We start from the raw sequence: 20386 nt of genomic DNA, 5'->3' as shown, positions 1-20386 counted from the left end.
TTGTTGATCTAGTAAAACAAAAATTTTCTGAAAATATGAATTTTTGGAAAAGTTATTCAATTTACCAAAAATAACTCAACTAAAAGTTATTTTTAGTAAATTGAATAACTATTTTAAAAATTGATATTTTCAGGATATTTTTGTTTTACTAGATCAATAATACCATAAAGAATCCTCTAAATCTCATGGGTTTATCTCTTACCGAATTTGAAATGTTCTGTTCCAAAAATTTAAACTTTAGGCGCTCATATCTCAAAAAGTAATGATCAGAAAAAAAAAATGTTTTCCTGAGAAAACTTTTTCATTTTGATAGCTTGATGATAAACAAATCAAAAAACTTTGAAAAATTTTACGAGAAAAAAGTTTATTTTTAACCTTTGCAGAGCCTTAACTATAAAAACTATATTGAATCTATCCTTCATTGGAATAAATTGATACGTGAACTTGTAAAATTGTGCCACTTATCCTTGAATAATTTCAATTAATCTGTGTCACTACTTTACTAGCTACTCCTCAATGGATTGCATAATGAATAATTAATTCTTGTGGAAACAATGGACAATCTGTCCCAGTTTTAGTGGATTCTAATTAAATATTCCAATGCTATGTAACACTTTTCAGATTGTTTACTATTATTAAAATTTGGGGTTGTTATATCTCCTTGGTCAACTTTCTAGTTCATGATTGATTAAAAATTACTTGATTTCCTTTTCATAATAGTTAAAAATTTCTTCATCTTAATGAATTCGATTTCTTCTTTATTATTTTTTGGTTATAAGTTGGAAATCTTGCAATGGGCTCCTGTTACAATACTAACTTAACGTTTTAATCTTATCAAGAAGATGAAGTTAAACGAATAATTGAAAAAAACTTTTTCCCTCTTTCTTTATCCTGAACTGTCTCCGGAAATATTCCAAGATGGTTCTCTGACTTTCACTAACTACAATCTTAGGTTTCAAAAGTCAATGTCATCGTTTCAATTAATAGTTAATACCTCTGTAGAATTCATGCAGATTTATTCATTTTTTTCCTTATATTTGTTAATTGATGCTAGGAAAATCTAAATTTCCATGTTTAATTCTTCATTTGACAAACGTTACGGTAAAGAAAATCATTCATCGACCTTCAAAAAATGGCAATTTTTTCAATAAAAACTACTTTAATATCATTGAAATACCTCATTTCAATTAATTTGTAGCCCAAATATCACTATAAAAAATCAGTTTGATAGTTCTACGGTAATTCAATTTTTTTAAGTTTCAATTGTGTGCAGCCTAGTCTCTATTGACATTGACAATATAAATTATTAAACAGTATATAACCTATTCAAATTCTTAGACAGTAGTAGTAATTTGTATTAAATTTATAATATTACTATATATTTTTATCTCGTGGTCTAGAATATTCAAATCATTCTGTGGCAAATGAAAGTCTGGTAATAATGTTGTAATCATCTTACAAATTTCAATTTCATGACATTTGAAGCAAATCAATGACCAATTAACTTGAAATTTGTTGTCTTGATACTGTAGTTGAGCTTCTCAACTGTTTATAAAATATTTGTCTATGCATCTCAATCAACAGGCTCCTCTACTTCAATTCAAATTATTTATATAATTTCAATTAATAATTATTATTATTAAACGAAAATCCAAATTTAAATTACTCAGTACTCATGAAAGTTAGGTCCAAATAGAGAATCTATTTTTAGAGATACTCCTAATAATAATTGATGGCATTAACCCGATTCCTTACAAACAATAGCCTACTTATTATTTAATCTTTCATCCTAAACCAATATCTGGCGATACCTGTTCTAATCACTTTCACTTTCGTCTTGTTGATTCCACCTTATTCTGACCCCTCTCTTTCTCTTCGTTTATTTCTCTTTTTCTATCTCTCCCTCTATCACTCTCTCTCTCCTCTCTCTCTCTCTCTCTCTCTCTCTCTCTCTCTCTCTCTCTCTCTCTCTCTCTCTCTCTCTCTCTCTCTCTCTCTCTCTCTCTCTCTCTCTCTCTCTCCTCTCTCTCTCTCTCTCTCTCTCTCTCTCTCTCTCTCTCTCTCTCTCTCTCTTTCGCCGGTTGTCCCACTACCATCTCGTCCAAACCGCTCATTTTTATTTCCTCAATCAGAACAACCTGGCCATCGCTTACTCGCTCAGTGAACTAGCCTTCATTTGCGGCTTTCACTTTGTCTCAAACAGTCATCGTCAACTATTTTCTCCGTCGTCGTTTCTTGACTGACTGGTTTACAAACTCTTACCGAAGCCGAATTCACTGTGATCTTATGTAAAGTTACGCGCGTCAATCATTCACAGCAATTATTGCACCAACTTGTGATTTTATTAATTTTCCATACTCCTGGGTCTCTTTGGCATGGTGAGTTTCATGTAATCATTTTATGCATGGATTTGATGTGTAATTTACGTATTTTTCATTCAAGAGAACTAAAAGTTTTCTCTATTAATAGCTTATTTATTTAATTGAAACGTCCAGAGAATGTAATGGCCTATATTTATACTAATAAGATTGTAAAGAAATAAAAGAATAAGAAACACTCCACTGGAAAAGGTAAGAGCCAAAGAATGATAATATACTCGTTGTCTACTACAATAATCATAGTATATATTTAGTTGTAAAATAGAATTTATTTGGAGTGGTTCAGTGGAGTAGGCTTATTCTCAAGATAGATAAACAATAAGCTGTATAGCTATATAATACAATGTGATTTGTCCACTTACAATCTCTGAAAACTCAAGTTTGAACGCATAAATCTTCATATTATTCATAATGCAACTAATTATAACTGAGATCACTTTTATCACGAGCATTAAAATAAAGTCCTGTAATAGTAAGCGCAATTCAATTGAGTTACTTATCAGAACATCAGTAGGATTGATATGTTTCTAATTTGACAACATAGTATTTGCTCATAAGTTGAAACATTTAAACAACTTCAATTATAAATTGACAGCTATCATTGATTACATTTTATTACCGTTTCGTAATAATTGCAGTCTCGATGTTAGTCTTATCTCCATCTTGATAGTATAACTTATTCATGAAAAGTGTGAAAAATTATCCATGTATGAAGAACTATTGATCCTGCCAAAATCCACAGATAATGAGCATTTATTTCTTTACTCCACCATGAATTTGTTTATTCATTTATTGTTGATTTCTTCACTGATGAATGAAGTATTCATCAATGAAGAAATGAAAAATATTTGTCGAAAGAAATATCTCTTACTTTCCCCATTTTTAACACTTTTCTTTAAATTTAGAAAACTTGTATCTCTCTCTTGCTTAATATTCACACCTACCATACTGCTTTTGTGAAAGAAATCCTTGAAATTTTTTGTTTTGTTAAAAGATTAAATTTTTTAGTCCTTCATGCTGAATTCTCTGGTATTTTTAGATGACGGCTATAGCGTGGTTATCTAGTGATACGGTAACAATATAGAAACATATGATACTGTAATAATATGACACGGTATGAAATATCGCACTATAATATGAAAACAATTACGATACCGTACATCAAAAAACAATACATTTAATATTTGCAAATAACATTATTCATTTTTCTTTTACAAATTTCCTTAATTCCTGCCAAATAGAAAACTTTTTTCGATCACAGTAGGTTTTAACATCTTCATCTGGGAATGACATTGATCTTGAAGTGCATGTGATTAATGTTTCTCAGACCAAAACTTTGTTTCAAGGTTTTCCAATGGTTAACCGAAAGCCATCTTGTGAAATCAAAATAGATGACTACACTCTTTATTTATTAACCTTATTATTTCAGAGATAATGAACCAATAAGACGACCTTCACTTACCTCATCTATCTCTCCTAATCTTTCTCTCCTGCTATTCTCCATCTCACTATTTTTTTCTCTCTTATACACTGTTCGCTGTAAGAAAATAATTGTGTGGAAGATGGGGAAAGAGGTGGATTTAAACAGGAGGAGACCTTCTATTATGACAGTTGAGTGGCATAATCTCAATAATTTTCAACTGAACAAGACTCATTCAGAATTTAGGAAAACTGTCTGTCAAGTGTCAGCAATCAGCATAAGAATCAGCACTAAAGAAATCAATGCAACTTGGAAGCATCAATAGGAAACCTATTTATCGACCTTGTTGGTGGAGTAGACTATTGTGTGGGCGTCTCATCAATAGGTTACTACTCTATTTAAAAGTGGGGATTAAAACTATTTTTATGTCACTGTAGGCTACAAGCTTAATTTGCAATATTAAATAACTATGTTAACATTATAAGCTTCTGATATATTTTGTACTAGCATTATTCAACTGATGAAGACTCAGATCGGATTTGAAGAAATCATGCTCTGAATATATGCTGTACTTCAAAATAATTTATTTATTATACTTATTCTTGTCAGTATCAATCCTTGATATGATATACCGATATATTACTACCGTACCGTATTAATTTAATATTCAAATGAATATCAATTATGAAAAAGCCTGCATCTCTTATGAAACTTATTTATCGAAGTCTTCTCAATTACTCAATTGAACAAAAAAAATGTATTCAAGATCCTAAAACCATATGTATAAGCAATATTTTATATTCAATTTAATTAGTTTCTCATTTTTTGAATGGATAACAGTTTATAGATGTTTTTTTGTCTCAAAATTGATTTTCCGTGTACCGTTACTAAAAGAGTATTTTCCCAATTTTTGGTAGTAGGCTACTGGCCACTTCGTATATTCCAAAGTGGGAAGTAGCAAGGTTTATGTGTTTTTTTATTACATTTTCCTATCTTGATTACGGAGAACATTAAGATGATAGTTTGCCTTGAAAACTACACCTTATACTTTCTCTCTTCTCATTTCTAGATAAATTTACATTCTCTAAACTCTGGCCTACCTTTCTTTATGATGATTCTGCAAGGATGATCGACCAACCATGTAAAGTAGGCTTGCAACATTGAATAATGACTGCTGGTTTAATATTGCATGAATAATATTCTTGTAGGATTGCATTGGCATTGATTTCATAATTTCTCAATTTATCATTGAAAAATAATTTTCCAATGATTTAGGTACATTATTATCCTATCAATCAGTATTATTGCATATTATGAATTTCTCGATGGGTAGTGTATGAATTACCGGTATCCGTTTGTGACTTTTCTTGATAAAAATTGGAGATAAGAATAGAAAACACAATTTGAAAGAATTATTCCTCCGTGAGGCTCCACATGCTCAACAATTTATATAGTCAAGTAAATTATTGAAACAAGGGATTCTCAGATACATTAATTTCTTAAGATAAAGGGCATTTTCAGAATTGATAAGAAGAAATATTATTGGTACCCTACGATGAAGGATATTCAACAGTACTTTATCGTACCGTACTCATTCAATTCAAATATCTCATCATAATATTCTGTTGTTGTCCGCTTTCTGTGCATATTAAACAAGTCAATAACAAACTTCAATGAGTTATAAATTTGCAGTACAAGTAACTTCGGAATATATTGAAACGTACAAACTAATTCTTAATTTGATTCCTTCATTTTTTTCCTTGTGCATTGTGTTGTGGAAAAAAATCTTCATTATTCTATAAGACAATTATTGTACAAAAATATTGTGATTATTGCTATATGATTGTGAGAGCTACTCACTTAATTATTGACTGATAAAATATTATAGAAATATAAATCTGAAATTATTGTCTCCCAGTTCACAGCAACTCTTTGAAAAATTCTAACTTATCATATTTATTTATTATAATAGAAAGCAAAAATTCTTCTTTACATTGAATAAAATTATGGCGATTTCTATTATACAACATACATACTATTAGTTTCCAATGAATGTTTTGGATTATTTTGTTTGGTATAATGTACCCCTTCAGATCTCTAAGCATTCATATATTAATATTTTCATTACATGACGTTTTTCTCTACAGAGAGTAGAAATGGTGAACTACCGTAAAAACCTTCTCTCTGTTCAGCAGATAATACCCTAAAATTTATACATAATATATTCATTTTTCATTGTAGCTGATAACCTTCTACATTGTCTGTTAAATTAATCAGATAAATGATTTGAATCTTTATTACTCAATCTCAAGTAACCAAATCTGATCAAGGATCTAGCACGTTATTTAACAAAGACCTGGCCAATTATTATCGGAGGCTAATTTATATTTCGAAGGAGTCGACGAGTGTAATCAAGCAGTGGTCATTCTCAGCCACTCCACTAGTCAGGAGAGAGAAAAATGGAGAATATAGAGAGAGGGGCCAATGTCACGTCTCATCCTTGTACTGTACATGCCATCGCAACATAAAGTCCAAGAAAGTTCAAGATAGGCCTTCTCAACAAAATATTCTCGCTTCCTTTAACCTTGATTTGTTTTTTCCTTCTCTACATCTTCTCAGAGGTAGCCGAGGTGAGTATTATTCTCTCATCATTAGTTCTCTAACATTTCTACATGATAGTTTGTTCAGTGTGAGTGAAACCTCCGGTCATCATGCATACCTCAGGTTTGAGCTCTTCATAATATTTTTACTTCTACCTGATTACTGTAATCTTATTCTGCTGTCAAAACTAGTTGGAAAACGTTGTAGATGTTAATTTGTGTTGTATTATTGTTATTGTATTTGTCCTTGAAGGATATTTTCGTATATAGTAGGTACTTCACCACTTCTACTATCTGTACTAGCATTATTATAATCACCGGGATTCATAATTATCTGAGAAACTGTAGATTTATTTTATTGGTGTATTTTTTTCATTGGAATTAGAAATGGCGGGTTTTTGATCAGTAGGTCTATAACATGATTTATCACTGTATATTTGCAATATTAGATGCACTCCTCGGTGTTTTTGAGAAGGAGATTTTTCACTTGAAATGCTCTTTCAAGGAAGTGGATTAGGTAATTAGCAGTTTGAACATTGATTGCTCATATCATTAATCATGAATTGAACTATTTTAATTCTGTGAAAACAGATGTCAATTTACCAATAATGAATAATCTGTGCTGACTGAAATTAACCAAGAATGATAAATGCTACATCAATCCAACTAACGCTAATATTAAACATAATTTCTGATTTATCAGTTGATAATAATTCTATCCAACAATAATAGAATAAAATAATTTTGGAGCTTATATCCACATTAATTCAAATTATGAATTTCAACGTGAACCACTGATTATTGACTGTTGATATTAGAATAATTCTAAATTCAGTTATCAATGTAGTAATATCATTAAAATTTTTGCCATTGATAATAATCATGAATTTACTAAAATAATAGAATAGCAACTTTCCAATGTTTAATGTTTTACAGATAATCATGTCTTCTTGGAGTCCTGAGTTGGGGATAAAGGTTTATGGGTTAGCTGCCTCAGCACTGATTGGAGCACTCCTGTTTCTCATCCTGTTGATAAGACTGTTCACATACTTCACGCTCGGTGTTTGCAGATCACAGAAGAAAATGAACGGCAAAGTAGTTGTGGTTACTGGAGCCAATTCTGGTAAGTACGGTACCGTATCTTGATATTCCAGTTTTTCTCACGTTCACCCTGAATCTATTGAAACACTGTCTGCCAGCAATAATTTGGGCATTTAGACTGATATTGAAAGTGTCAAATATTTGTTTAATATTTTCCAATCAAGGACCGATTTTCAACACTCCAAGGAGTTATATAATTTATTCAACTAATAATTATTATAAGTTGGCCTTTGCCCTACTATAATAAGTTAAAGTTGAGTGAATTATCCTCTACGAATTCTTTCACAAAATATTATCACAAAATTATTCGAAGATTCAAGTACGGTATGCTTAAGTTATTAGCAGTTATTCGAAAAACTGTAACCTAATATTTTGTTTATTATTAGGATACATTGAATTTATTTAACTAGAGATTTAAAAAATAAGTACATTTGACGGTTTTTCCTCCTTAAATCAATTTTTTTAATGTGAAAAATATATAATTTATAGGAGTTGCATGACAATGCAAAGACCGCCAAAGGCTCAAACGATTCTTGATGGAAGATACATCTTTCAAAAAGATATACTATGCTCATTCAAACTAATTGATCACGGTAGATTTCATTTAGCAGCTCTTATAGTACGTTGACATAGGACTTTTATCAAGTATAATACGGCACCGTACTCATATTTACCGGTAGAAGCTATCAATGTTATGGCTTATTGTCTGTCTTATCTTTACTTAGCGGATCTTTAGCACCTTACAATGTACATTTGAAACACAAACATTGTACAGATGGGAGATATAATGAATTTCTCGCCAAGAGCTGAACCATTATTCTAAAACTGATAATTTTTACAACAGTTGATCAATTATGCATGATATTAAAGAAAAATTCAACTTTGTATTATCTTATATTATTCTTGAATTTCTAGCCGTCCAATTCATAAGTTTTTCAATCGTCAAGGTTCTGGTTTGAATAATTTTTAAAGAAATTCAAAATATCAAAAATATAATTGTAGATTGAAATTGATATAGTATTACATTTCATGTACCGGTATCTACGGAACTCTTACCTTCTATTATTGAAACTAAAATTGAAAAACTGTGAATTGGGTTCTATTCGAAATAGAAAAATCACTAATCACCCTCTCATCACTGTGATAAAAATGTGTTGGATAGAATAGACTAAATACTTGATAGATTGGATGAATATTTTGCAGGAATTGGCAAGGAAACGGCCATGGACATGGCAAGGAGAGGAGCCAGAGTGATCATGGCCTGCAGAAATTTGGAGAGTGGCAACAAAGTTAGATGTGAGTATTTTCTTTTTCATCTCTTTACTACCTCTGAATATTTCCAATTAATATTTCTCTCCGAATCACTGCATTCTGATCATTGCATATTGCTACTTGCTACTAAATAAAATAATAATATCGAGTGACCTGGTTGGCTCAGGTCTGGTGTCAGAGTTTTCAGGTCGCAACTGATCAATTCCAGGGCCTCTGACATGACTGTTTTTTAGGAAGCCGGGGCCGACGACTTAACGTGTCCATCCGAAACACGGGAGTGACCCGAGATAAATGAAATTATTGCTACTAAAATCTTATCATAATACGGTAAATTTGATCTTTTCTGTGAATTTCTTTTAGGTGAATTTGATCTTTTCTGGTGTGAGTGAACTACCGGGAAGCGATTTTAAAATGTAAAAAATATATATTTAGAGGAGTTGGCTCTTCATGTGGTCGTCCCTACAACGGGAGTAGGATCCAAGCTTATATTATCGACAGCTTATCAGCGCCACCATAGAGAACCAATCAAACTTACCAAGATTTCTCTCTTATAAACAGAAATCTTTTTCAGAGCTGGAGAGATAAACGTTTTTCTTTTAATGAGAGACGCTCAAAATTTATCGATTTCTCCTAGATATGCCCAAAGCTATAGATTTTTTCATACAAATGTCCAAATAATACTCGATAGTCAATACTTTTACACTACAGTATTTTCGATAAAATATGTTAGGCAATGAAGTATGGAGGATTAGGAATAGCTGTTACATACAGTAATGATTTTAAAACGAAAACTCGAAAAAGTTTTTCAATATGGATGTTTTTCTTGAATTTTGCCACTTTGATAATTAGAGAGGGGAAATTAAAAAAAATTATTACGAACGGTACGTAAAACAGCATTTGAAAAAAGGCGTCCGTTTTTGACCAAACGTTCTAGACGTTTTAAAAAGTTGATGAAAGAATGCCGTGCAAGAGATAACCTTGCTTCATCTGCCGTAAAGGAAACTTTGGTGGATAAAGATTGGGACTTTCTGTTTATAATTGCTTTTTTGTATCGATGGCGAATAATTGACTGTTAGCTGTGGCATTAATGGCCCTCACTTTTTTGAGAAAACATCACTGTCAATTCGGATCGTTATCAAGCAATTCAACCTGTTTTCTGCAACAATTGAGAAGATGACTATTATCAACCTATTATAAGAATGACAACATCCAAGGTAATACTGAAATGTTTTTGAGTATCGTTCAAAAATGATTGTGTAATAGCTATCCCAATATTCTTAAATCCTCCATGCTACATTGACAAACCATGTAATTATAATCAGTCCCTCTCGAACTGCAAAAATACGGTACTCAATGCATTCTGTAAAAGGCTAGCTCTACTGAAATTTTATGATGCACAATTTGAAAATAGATGTACAATTTTTCCTTAAATTAATTTTTTCAATTCAATCATCAGCTATTCTTATTTAAGACACAGTTTGTTTATTTACTCAATGATACAAAACACAATCCATTAAAATAATAGAGGAAGGACCAACAGGCACAGCCCAAAACGGTTCCTTCCCGAATTTCGATTCATACACTAGTCGAAAAATTAGGTTATATATCTTTCATTTTCGAATTTGAGTCCGATTTTCAGTGAAAACACTCAAAAACAAGATATTTCGGATTTTAGATTGTTTAAAGTTCAAATTGATAATGAAATTACACTTAGAAATCACTTAAAACTGTGGGTAATCTAAAAAAAAAAACATGCTTATGAGTTCTAATAAATTTGTCATGTTTTTAATAATTTCTTTAACCATTGATAGCATTAAATATCATCAAATTTTACTGTATAGTCTATCTATGAAATTAGTCGCAGAACTGAATGTTTCAATGATTTTTCCAGCTCAAATAATTTTGGAAACGAAAAACCCCAACGTGATCCTCATGAAACTGGATTTGAGCAATTTGAACTCGGTGAGAGAATTCGCCGCCGAAGTTAACCAATCAGAAAAGAGGCTGGATGTGCTGATCCACAATGCAGGCATGGCCAATACGTTCACCAAGCAGACCACCATGGATGGACTGGAAATCACCATGGCCACCAACCAGTATGGTCCTTTCCTATTGACACATCTATTGATTGGTGAGCACACATCCGAAACCTGTAAAAATGTTAGTAGAACTATCTACAAAACTTGATTCACCTATTGGATTCATGAATCCTTATTGGTACAGTAAACCACACTTACCGGTTGGAACATGATTAGATTTATTTATTTTACATTGAATAAAACTGTACATACAAAACAAATCATTTGAATGTTTGAGAAAATGTTAACAGGCTCAGCCCAAACTGCACTGGCAAAACTGTATTTTAGGTCGAATTTTGACAAAGAACATAAAATGTAATATATGTGAATATGAAATGGACAAGCGTATTTTCAAGAATAATCTCTATAAGTTGCACTTCAAAGAATTGGAGTATCCAGATCTTTATTAAGAAAATTTAATAGTACCATATTGAATAATTGATTTCAATGATATTCACAAAATATAAATAGATGGAATAAAACAAATATATTAATAGTTTGGAGGGAATTTGTGCTATATCTACAATATTAAGTTGTAGGGCTCATATAATTATTCCTTCTCTGATACAAACTATTTCATAAGTGTACCGTCATTTCTTAATAATTCCAAGCTCAGATAGCATACTGTCAAAGAAAATTTGAAGAGATTCATAATATCAACTCGACCTACTTGAATGTGGTCATTTGTGCAACTCAGCTTATCAATGATATATGCCAATACTATTTAAACATTAAAAATAATTATAGGAACTGTACCTGCTTGTTTTCAAATTAGTAATTTTATCTTCCTTATTTGCAGACTTATTGAAGAAGACCGCTCCAAGTCGAATTGTGATTGTAGCTTCAGAGTTGTACCGATTTGCCAAACTGAATTTGGACAATCCGAACCCTGTCAATAGTCTGCCTGCTTACCTCTATTATGTATCCAAATACGCCAACATCATGTTCACATTGGAGCTCGCCAGAAGACTGAAAGGGACTGGTGAGTAGGACTAGTTTTCAACAGAATTTAGAGTTCGATTTTTGAACTATTTTTGACAACACCACAGTCAAGCTTTTGAATAAAAGTTATTAAAAACTAGTACTCACATGTGGAGAGTTTTTAGGGCTTTTAAACCCATTTTCATCACTCGCCACTTTAGAAGTTCGTCAGTGAAATAGTTGAGAATTTAGAGTGTTTGATTATTTCTATCTCAAGACTTACAATCAATACTATTAATCATTGCATGGATAACTTTGACTGTGTAGGTACCTATAGTGAAATCAATTTTACTCAATCCTCCGATCATTTACTCTCATAAACATGCAATATCTAAAAAGTTAATGAGTTTTCAAATTGTAGGCAGTCACCAAATTAAGAGCAGCCTATATTAATTCAAATACTATTGCAAAATGATTCACATACATACTGTGAACATAATTTTATTGACAATCTGTGAAAGCAATGTAGAATGGATGAATTAACTTCGAATTCAATAAATTTCAAACTCTATCCTTTTACTAGAGAACCATTCTGTAAATGGTTTAGCTCAAATAAAACAATTGAAATTAGCCTAAATTATAATTAAAATTAAAATTATAATTATACAGCTGTGCTTCTAGAATTAAGTTTGTTTTTTCAGTTCTTTTTCAAAATTATTTCTTTAATATATGAATCTTCTCTATTCAAGTGATAATAATGTGAAATATCTGTTCTATTTTTTGTTTTGAAGCATCTAAATTTGAAGATTTACTTTGTGACTGAACATATTAGTGGTCTGAAAATTTTGCGAAGTGAAGAGCTACAAGACTTAACCTATTTCGGACTATGTGTAACCATATCTAAATTGGGGAGAGGAATAGCACAAGGTTACCTTATTATTCCTCTCCCTATCATTTATATGATGTATACTTATTATATCAATCAATAAAGAATAATAAAGAATAAAATAATAAAAGCCTACATTCCCAAAATAGAGAATAATTGAGAAAGGTAGACTCAGTAACTTGAACACAGAAAACTCTAAATGAAATTTCCTTAGATGTAGAAGTAGATGACTACTTCCTTCTTGAATTCTCAGGAGATGTTGTGGAACTCCGCATAATTTGAGACAGAAATAGTCCACCAGAATGAGGTCAATCAACTAGGCTACTTTTATTTTACATGGTTTTTCATCCTATTGTTTTAGAACTTGGATGAAATAATAGTAGGGGTTGATACAACTTCAAAATATGTTATTTCACTCCACATAGATTCAGAAATACAGAATTAATAATATTCTGAAGGATCAAGTCTATAATTATTAATATTCTAAAGGGTTAAATATACTTCTTATTGTTTATTGCAAATAAGTGTTTATTCTGAGGACCTGTTCGCCCTTTAGTGATGTAGAGCCTTTGATTCTGATTTATAAGTCACTAGTGAGAAGCTTGCTAGAATATGCCTCAGAGATATGGAATCCATATCATATGGATAGAATAAATATTCTAGAACGGCTTCAAAATAAGTTTTTAAGAATCATGTTCTATAAGAAATTTAATCGTTTTTGTCCGTTTGATTTCCCAACAGAGTCACTGAGAACTTTATTCCATATTACATCATTAAAAGTTAGGCGTGATGTTAGAGCACTTATTTTTCTTTTTGATCTCTTAAATAATGAAATTGATTCATCATACTTGCTATCTAAAATGAATATTTATATCTCACCTGTGGCTCGTCGATCTGAATTTTCTTTTCTGGTTCCTCGTTCCAGAACACTTAGAAATTACAATTCTCCTCTCAACAGAATTCAGAGAAGCTACAATAGTTTGTCCGGGCACCTAGATCTCTTCTGGTTCTCTCGCGCTAGATTCCGAAAAGCTCTATACAATGGTCTGGTCTGAGCATTGATATTGTGATCTGGTCTACATCGATCATATTTTCATGTATGTGTGGGTGTGCATATGTTTTGGGACTTGGAACTCATTAATAAGTTATATTTTTGGTTATTTCATTCTTTTAATACTTGTGTTATTAGAATTTTATATTTTCCATTTTTGGACCTTCTATGAGTAGTATTTCGATGCTTTGTATTCATCTCATCTTTTCATATTTTTTTTTTTAAATTATTGTATTTTTCCATATTATCATTTTGTACCTTATTACCATATGTAATAGGATAAATATTACCATTTGTACCTTATTTCTTTTTATGATTTTTTATAAGTTTTCTATATATTATATTTTAAGATTTTGCATTTTCTTGTAAAGGAGACATGTTTGGGGAAACCCGTTGTCTCCATTGTAAATGAATAAATAAATAAATAAATAAGTAAAACTCAATGAGTTCAATTTTATTTCAGCGGTGCTGATTGTTCTAGTAGTCCAGTCACTAAATACATTGGTGCATGCAATTTATATTGTAGCTCTGTTTTTCCAATATATTATTTGGGTACATAAGAAAAGTCCAGAACCAATTTCTTCATGCAAAATTTCCTTGTGCTAGATAAAGAGTGGCCAAAAAACCTCGTATTTTCGGCTCATTTTCCAGTATTCAGCTATTTCTGCCAAATCTCGTAATCGAACAGGAAAATTTGTTCTCACCTTTTTTAGATTATAAGATTCTGAATAAAATGAGATCATTCGGAACTCTCTATCTCCAATGAGTACTGAGCTATGATTTTTCAAAAATGAGTGAAATTTAAAGAAAAAAATAATTTTGATGAACAATATCTTACGATTGTTACCATTAAGATCTATAATTCAAAATCCCTCTGGGCGTATTTTTGTGCTATACAATCTGAGATCAGGTAGAGCGCTCTATCTCATATAGATTTCCAGGTACACCTGACAACAATGCTCCTTGTATTGTGAAAAACACCTAATTTTCAGCTTCAACCATCTCATGTTTGAAATTTTGATCCTTGAGGTGTCCTTAAGCGCGCCTCTCCACTAGGAAATACTGAAATTAAGTGCATCTAACGGGTGATTCTAATAGAACGTAATATCATGAACTTATGTCGTTGTGCGAAATATCAATGTGAGGAGAATGTAGTTGGTGATGATGGTTGAAGCTGAAAATTAGGTGTTTGTCACAATACAAGGAGCATTGTTGTCAGGTGTACCTGGAAATCTATATGAGATAGAGCGCTCTACCTGATCTCAGATTGTAAAGCACAAAAATAGGTCAAAAGATTTTTTTAATCAAATTTCACTCATTTTTGAAAAAATATAACTCAGTACTCATTGGAGATAGAGAGTTCCGAATGATCTCATTTTATTTAGAATCTTATAATCTAAAAAAAGGCGAGAGCAAATTTTTCTTTCCGATTACGAGATTTGGCAGAAATAGCTTAAAACTGGAAAATGAGCTGAAAATACGAGGTTTTTGGGCCACCCTGTATCTAGCACAAGGAAATTCTGCATGAAGAAATTGGTTCTGGACTTCTTTTATGTACTCAAATAATATATTAAAAAATCAGAACTACAATATAAATTGCAAGCACACCCCTTTTCATGTCTATATTGACTGAACTAAAGAATCAACTTGTTCTCTCTACATAAATAAATTTATTTCTAAATTGCATTCATGCTAACTTTATCATATACAGGTGTAACTGCCAACTGTATCCATCCTGGAATGATTGACTCTGGAATTTGGAGAAACGTTCCATTCCCACTCAATTTGCCATTGAAGTTGATTGTCAAAGGATTTTTCAAGGTACCGTATGCTCTATAGCGAATTCTATATTAGTGATATATTTTCATGTTTTCCAGATGATTCAAATAACAACTGGAATTGTACTTTTTTTTTCTTTGAAAGGATGATTGTTATAATTGCATATTCAATGAAGAATACCTTGAAAAATTGAAACAAGGAGACGTTAGTGTAACAACAGTCGAATATCAATATGAAAAAATTGACAATGGCAGTAAATTGGGTGCTCAACTTGAAAAATCACCGTTGAGCGTTATCAGTTTTGGTGGCCTAATTTTTCTTGAACATAATGTAAAAATTCGTATCATGAGTGCCGGTTGCACAAAAGTTGGTTAAATTTTTAATCGTAATTCATTCAAGAGAACCAATGAGAGAAGCCTTTTTTTAAATATCCTTCTCTGATTGGTTCTCGTGAAATTAATCACAATTAAAATTTAACCGGCTTTTGTGCAACCGGCACTGACGATACTAATTTTCACATTATTTTCAAGAAAGATTAGGCTACCCAAAAGTGTCAACGCTTGACGGTAATTTTTCAATTTCAGCACCCAATTTACTGCCATATAGTCAATTTTTTTCCTTATTGATATTCGATTTTGTTGTTATACTAACGTCTCCTTGTTTTAATTTTTCATTTTTTTCAGTGAACCCGGTGTTTCAACAGGGCCTGAGTCTTAATTAGTTCAAGTCCAGTTTACTATTCAGCCGTAGGCCTCCTAGTAAACAATTTCTTATTTTTCAAATGCATTTTATTCCATATTTATGGAATGTAGCCTAATAGGAATCAAGATTCAACAAGATTCAAAGCTGGAGATTTTAACTTCAATGTTTTCAAAGTTTTTATTGTTTGTTATAAAACGTTGCTTTTCAAAAGCGTGTCTCCGTCTACTGAAGTCTGATATCACCTACTAGTTCTTATTCAACCATTTAGATTTGACGGAATCTTATTAAAAAAAGAATAATGAAAAATCTCAAAATGGTACCTAGTAATCCTGAGAGGTTTAGAAATAGATTAAGAAATCAAAATTTCTCCAAATTTTAGAAAAATTGAAAGACTAGAAGAGGTCTGATCATGAATCAAGTTATTGAATGCTACTCTACGATGAGTTCATAAATCATAAGAAGAATTAGAATGGTATGAGAATGCAGCGAATATTATTGAAGAATTGAAAATCGTTGATAAAGCTACATTCCAATCAGTTCCTAGTGACGGATTATTAGGAACAAATTTTCAATTGGAAATCATGGAACATTATAATATATATCACCGACTATAATTTTCATAACACGATAACGTTGTTATGAAAACATGATTGGTCCTCAATTTATTATTTTTATAATTGATTGATTAAAATTCATGTGAAATTGATTTCAGAGCCCAAAGGAAGGAGCCCAGACCACCATCTACTGTGCTGTTTCCGAGGAGGTTGAGGGAGTTTCAGGAAAATACTTTTTGGACTGCAAGGTATGAAATTTGGAAAAATAATGGCCTTTATTGACTTATTCAAAAACACTCTTAACAGTATAAATAGTTTATTACAGGATGTCTCTCTCCATGGCCTTGTGGCGTATGGAGGAAAAATGTTTGAAAGTATTGGAAATATTAATGATACGTTTTCCAACCTGAACTGATCTAAAGATTTTTTCACATATTTTCATATTGATGATGGCAGACAATGTCGATCGACTCCTACATGGATGGGCTCTCACCTCAAGAATAGAGGTCCTACACAAAGTGAGCTTAGCTTGCTAAAATCTGTACTTAAAATGTATTCTGCCGTCCTTCATTGAGAAGAAAAGTCTATGTATCGTTGTTAATTTTGTTGCAGACCAGATACTATTTTTCATTCATCACATTGATTGGGAGACCTACTTTATGCTCATGACAAAAATCTCATTTCAATTATTGAATTTTTCCGAGCTAAATTTATACTGTATATAAAATTATAAAGTTATACGGTATTATTAAATTTTGATTTGATATTATTTGAATTTGATGTTGTAAAACTTATTAACTCCATAAAATCAATCATTTAATTTCATATTTTGCAGGAGAATGGTCTGTCTGAAGGAGTCCAGGACATGGCAAAGAATAAAAAATACTGGGAAATTTGCGAGAAGCTTGTTCATCTTCAAGCATCAGATCCAAAGATTTAATTTTATGCAGTTATAGAAGATCTAAAATATGATCTTCACGTGAAATCTTAATAATTTTTTACCTACTGTAATAAATTTTCAACATTGCAGTGCATCGCTAATATTTTAGGGAAATTATATTTCAGCTGTAATGTATGTTGTATTGAATAAAAACTTGTTTTAATGTTTCTAAAATATGCTCTTTTCCGTTGCTGATGGTGCTCCGTCTCTTAGCGTAGATGATGTGGTAAAGAATGATTATAATTAAGTCATTATGCCATTAATGCTATAAATAAAGACATTATGGAATTTGAACTCAACACCCGTAGTGATAGACTGAAGATGCATGCAATGCAGCCTCACCAATTATTGGCTTCACTGGCTAATTTAAAAAGCAGAAATAATTCATTCGTAGCAATTAGGCATGTTTTGATGCATCTATAATATTGGTTATTCATACTAAATCAAGACTGAATACTCACCGTGTATTTCTTGAATATGATATTTTGTTGAACTTCAGAATCTTTTTGAAAATTTAAAAAATCTTCTTTGTCCAGCTTATAGTTTCCATTTCACAAATATCAATTCCACTTTTGCATAATCTATAAATATAATAAAGGAAGAAACTGGCTTTTACATGTTCGGGATAGGAAATACACGAATGACGCGTGATCATATCACGTCTGAATTACTAAACTGATTAACTTGAAATTTTGCATGAAGATTATTAAATTACCGAGGATGGTTATAAGCCTGTTTTCATTCTTGTGATCAATTAATGATAATTTTAATAATTGAAACAAATTTATTCCATTTTTAATACAAAGTTTACTAAGAAAAAAGCTTAATCAAATCATTTTTCTATTGTAAAACTTGACACTTGTTAATACTCACTTCAATATAAGAAAGGAACAATAAAACTATACTCAATCTATTTGTGTTTCAAACAGACCCTCGCGGAGCATGAGTTACATGCTATAGTGAGGTCCATGTTATAATGGCAGTGGAACAACGTTGCCGATCCTCTGTCTTGTCAATGCCTTCTATAGACGGTAGCTGATAGAGGTTTATTGATGTAATATTTACTGACCATTCTTATTTAAAATGATAATTTATATTCTAAGAAAATTTAAAAAAGAGATTATATTTTTCGATAATTTCATAATAAATTTTCATAATTAAGATGGAATATTTTGTTAATTAATTACTGTATCAATTCTACATTGTAAAAAGACGATCTGGCAACAGAGTAAAGCGGGAAAGAGATAGCGCTATCCGCTTTGTTTGTTTTTTGATTGATAGACAAGGATAGTAATACCATTGCTAATAAAACACTGCCATTATAACCTCGCAATTATACATTATACGTGGACCACACGTCCACACCATAGTATAATATAAAAGCCGATGTTATGTAGAAATTAGTAAGCGAATTAGTAAGAAATTAGTATTACTATTTGTTCTATTCATAAAAGAATTTCAAACTCAGCAGTGGATGCATTACGTATTAGCATGTATTGGTTTTGCGAATTAGTTTTAAGTACTATTATTTGTTTTATATATAAGAGACAAACATTGAAACTCAGCAGTGGAAAAATCGTAGAAAATAAGGAGAGAGTACGTTAATAAGATTTAGCTCACTCTTCTCGCTCCTACATCGATTTCCATTAATGTTACTCTCGCTTTTCCTACTAGTACAGTGTACACCCATTTTCAAACAAGTATGCTCTTATAAATAGAAATATAGTAAAAGGAAAGAATCGCCTTACATACATGTAGGGATAGGAAATTCACGAATGATGCATCATCACGTCTGAACTACTGGACTGATTAAATTGATATTTTGCATAATTATAGATTCTTAATTTACCGAGTTTGATTACAGGCCTATTTTAAATTCTTAAAGATTTCAATAGGTGAGGTTTTCAGTTTGTCGAATTTTTAATTAGACCCTTGCTGAGCACGGGTTACCTGCTCGTTTATAATGAAATTCGCTTCGCATTATAAGAACCACGATACACGGTACATTTGAAATTCAGTCTTATCTTCCGAATTTTCCTTCCAGAGAGGTTGCAAGTGAACAACAGTGATGCATATATTTGTGTAGTAAGAAAACACCGGCCGGCATCGCATATCCTTCCGTCTTCAATCACCTGCTATGCAGGAATGCGAGTTGCACCTGGCAGGAACTCAACATTCAACATAGGACTACACTCCGAGCTCCGAGTTGTTTCCTTTATCATCAGACTAGGAAAGGGTGTCTGTGCCAGGATTGCTTTATAAAAAATCATCCATTTGATACCAAATATGAGCCAGCCGGCTGCCTGCAGTAACCAACATTATTTCTGATCCTCTGTTTGAAAACATGTTTTGAATCTGACGACCTTCGTTATGTGGCACCTGCCTATTCAAGCTTCATGCTTCATTTTTTATTGCCTAGAAAAAATATAAATGGTAGGACATAGTAGTTGGTGATGGAAGATTGAGGGAAGAGAGCAGTCAGATTAGAGATAGTGAGCATTAGTCCGAGTAAACAACTTCCAAAATATTGGATAGAAGACAAGAAAAATAAATTTGACACTCGAGCACTTTCATATAATCAAGCGCAGGTGGAATTGAAATTTATATACATAGTCTTCAAGTCACTAATCACTAGTGGTGAATATTTTTCAAATCTATTATGAAATTACTTAATTTTGAATAAGTATTATTTCTGTTTAATAGC

At 31.6% G+C, this 20386-nt stretch overlaps 1 protein-coding gene across 3 annotated transcripts; it reads left to right on the top strand.

Annotated features, from left to right (window-relative positions):
• Positions 1 to 2116: 2116 nt before the first annotated feature.
• On the top strand, positions 2117 to 17856 carry LOC111063199 (retinol dehydrogenase 14). 3 transcript variants are annotated; one of them, XM_022350885.2, is made up of 8 exons: positions 2117 to 2378; positions 7335 to 7521; positions 8703 to 8795; positions 10663 to 10902; positions 11649 to 11831; positions 15419 to 15528; positions 16901 to 16990; positions 17578 to 17856. In XM_022350885.2, the coding sequence occupies exons 1-8, from the start codon at positions 2376 to 2378 to the stop codon at positions 17680 to 17682; spliced, it is 1011 nt and encodes a 336-aa protein (XP_022206577.2). In that variant the 5' UTR covers positions 2117 to 2375; the 3' UTR covers positions 17683 to 17856. The 3 variants fall into 3 exon arrangements, with proteins under 3 accessions (XP_022206577.2, XP_022206588.2, XP_022206582.2); XM_022350896.2 differs by lacking the exon at positions 2117 to 2378 and adding an exon at positions 6273 to 6428; XM_022350890.2 differs by lacking the exon at positions 2117 to 2378 and adding an exon at positions 6287 to 6522.
• Positions 17857 to 20386: the final 2530 nt, after the last annotated feature.

This window comes from Nilaparvata lugens, chromosome 10 (genome assembly GCF_014356525.2).
Source record: "Nilaparvata lugens isolate BPH chromosome 10, ASM1435652v1, whole genome shotgun sequence".
Lineage (NCBI taxonomy): Eukaryota > Metazoa > Arthropoda > Insecta > Hemiptera > Delphacidae > Nilaparvata > Nilaparvata lugens.
This window is presented reverse-complemented; position numbering and strand designations above follow the sequence as displayed.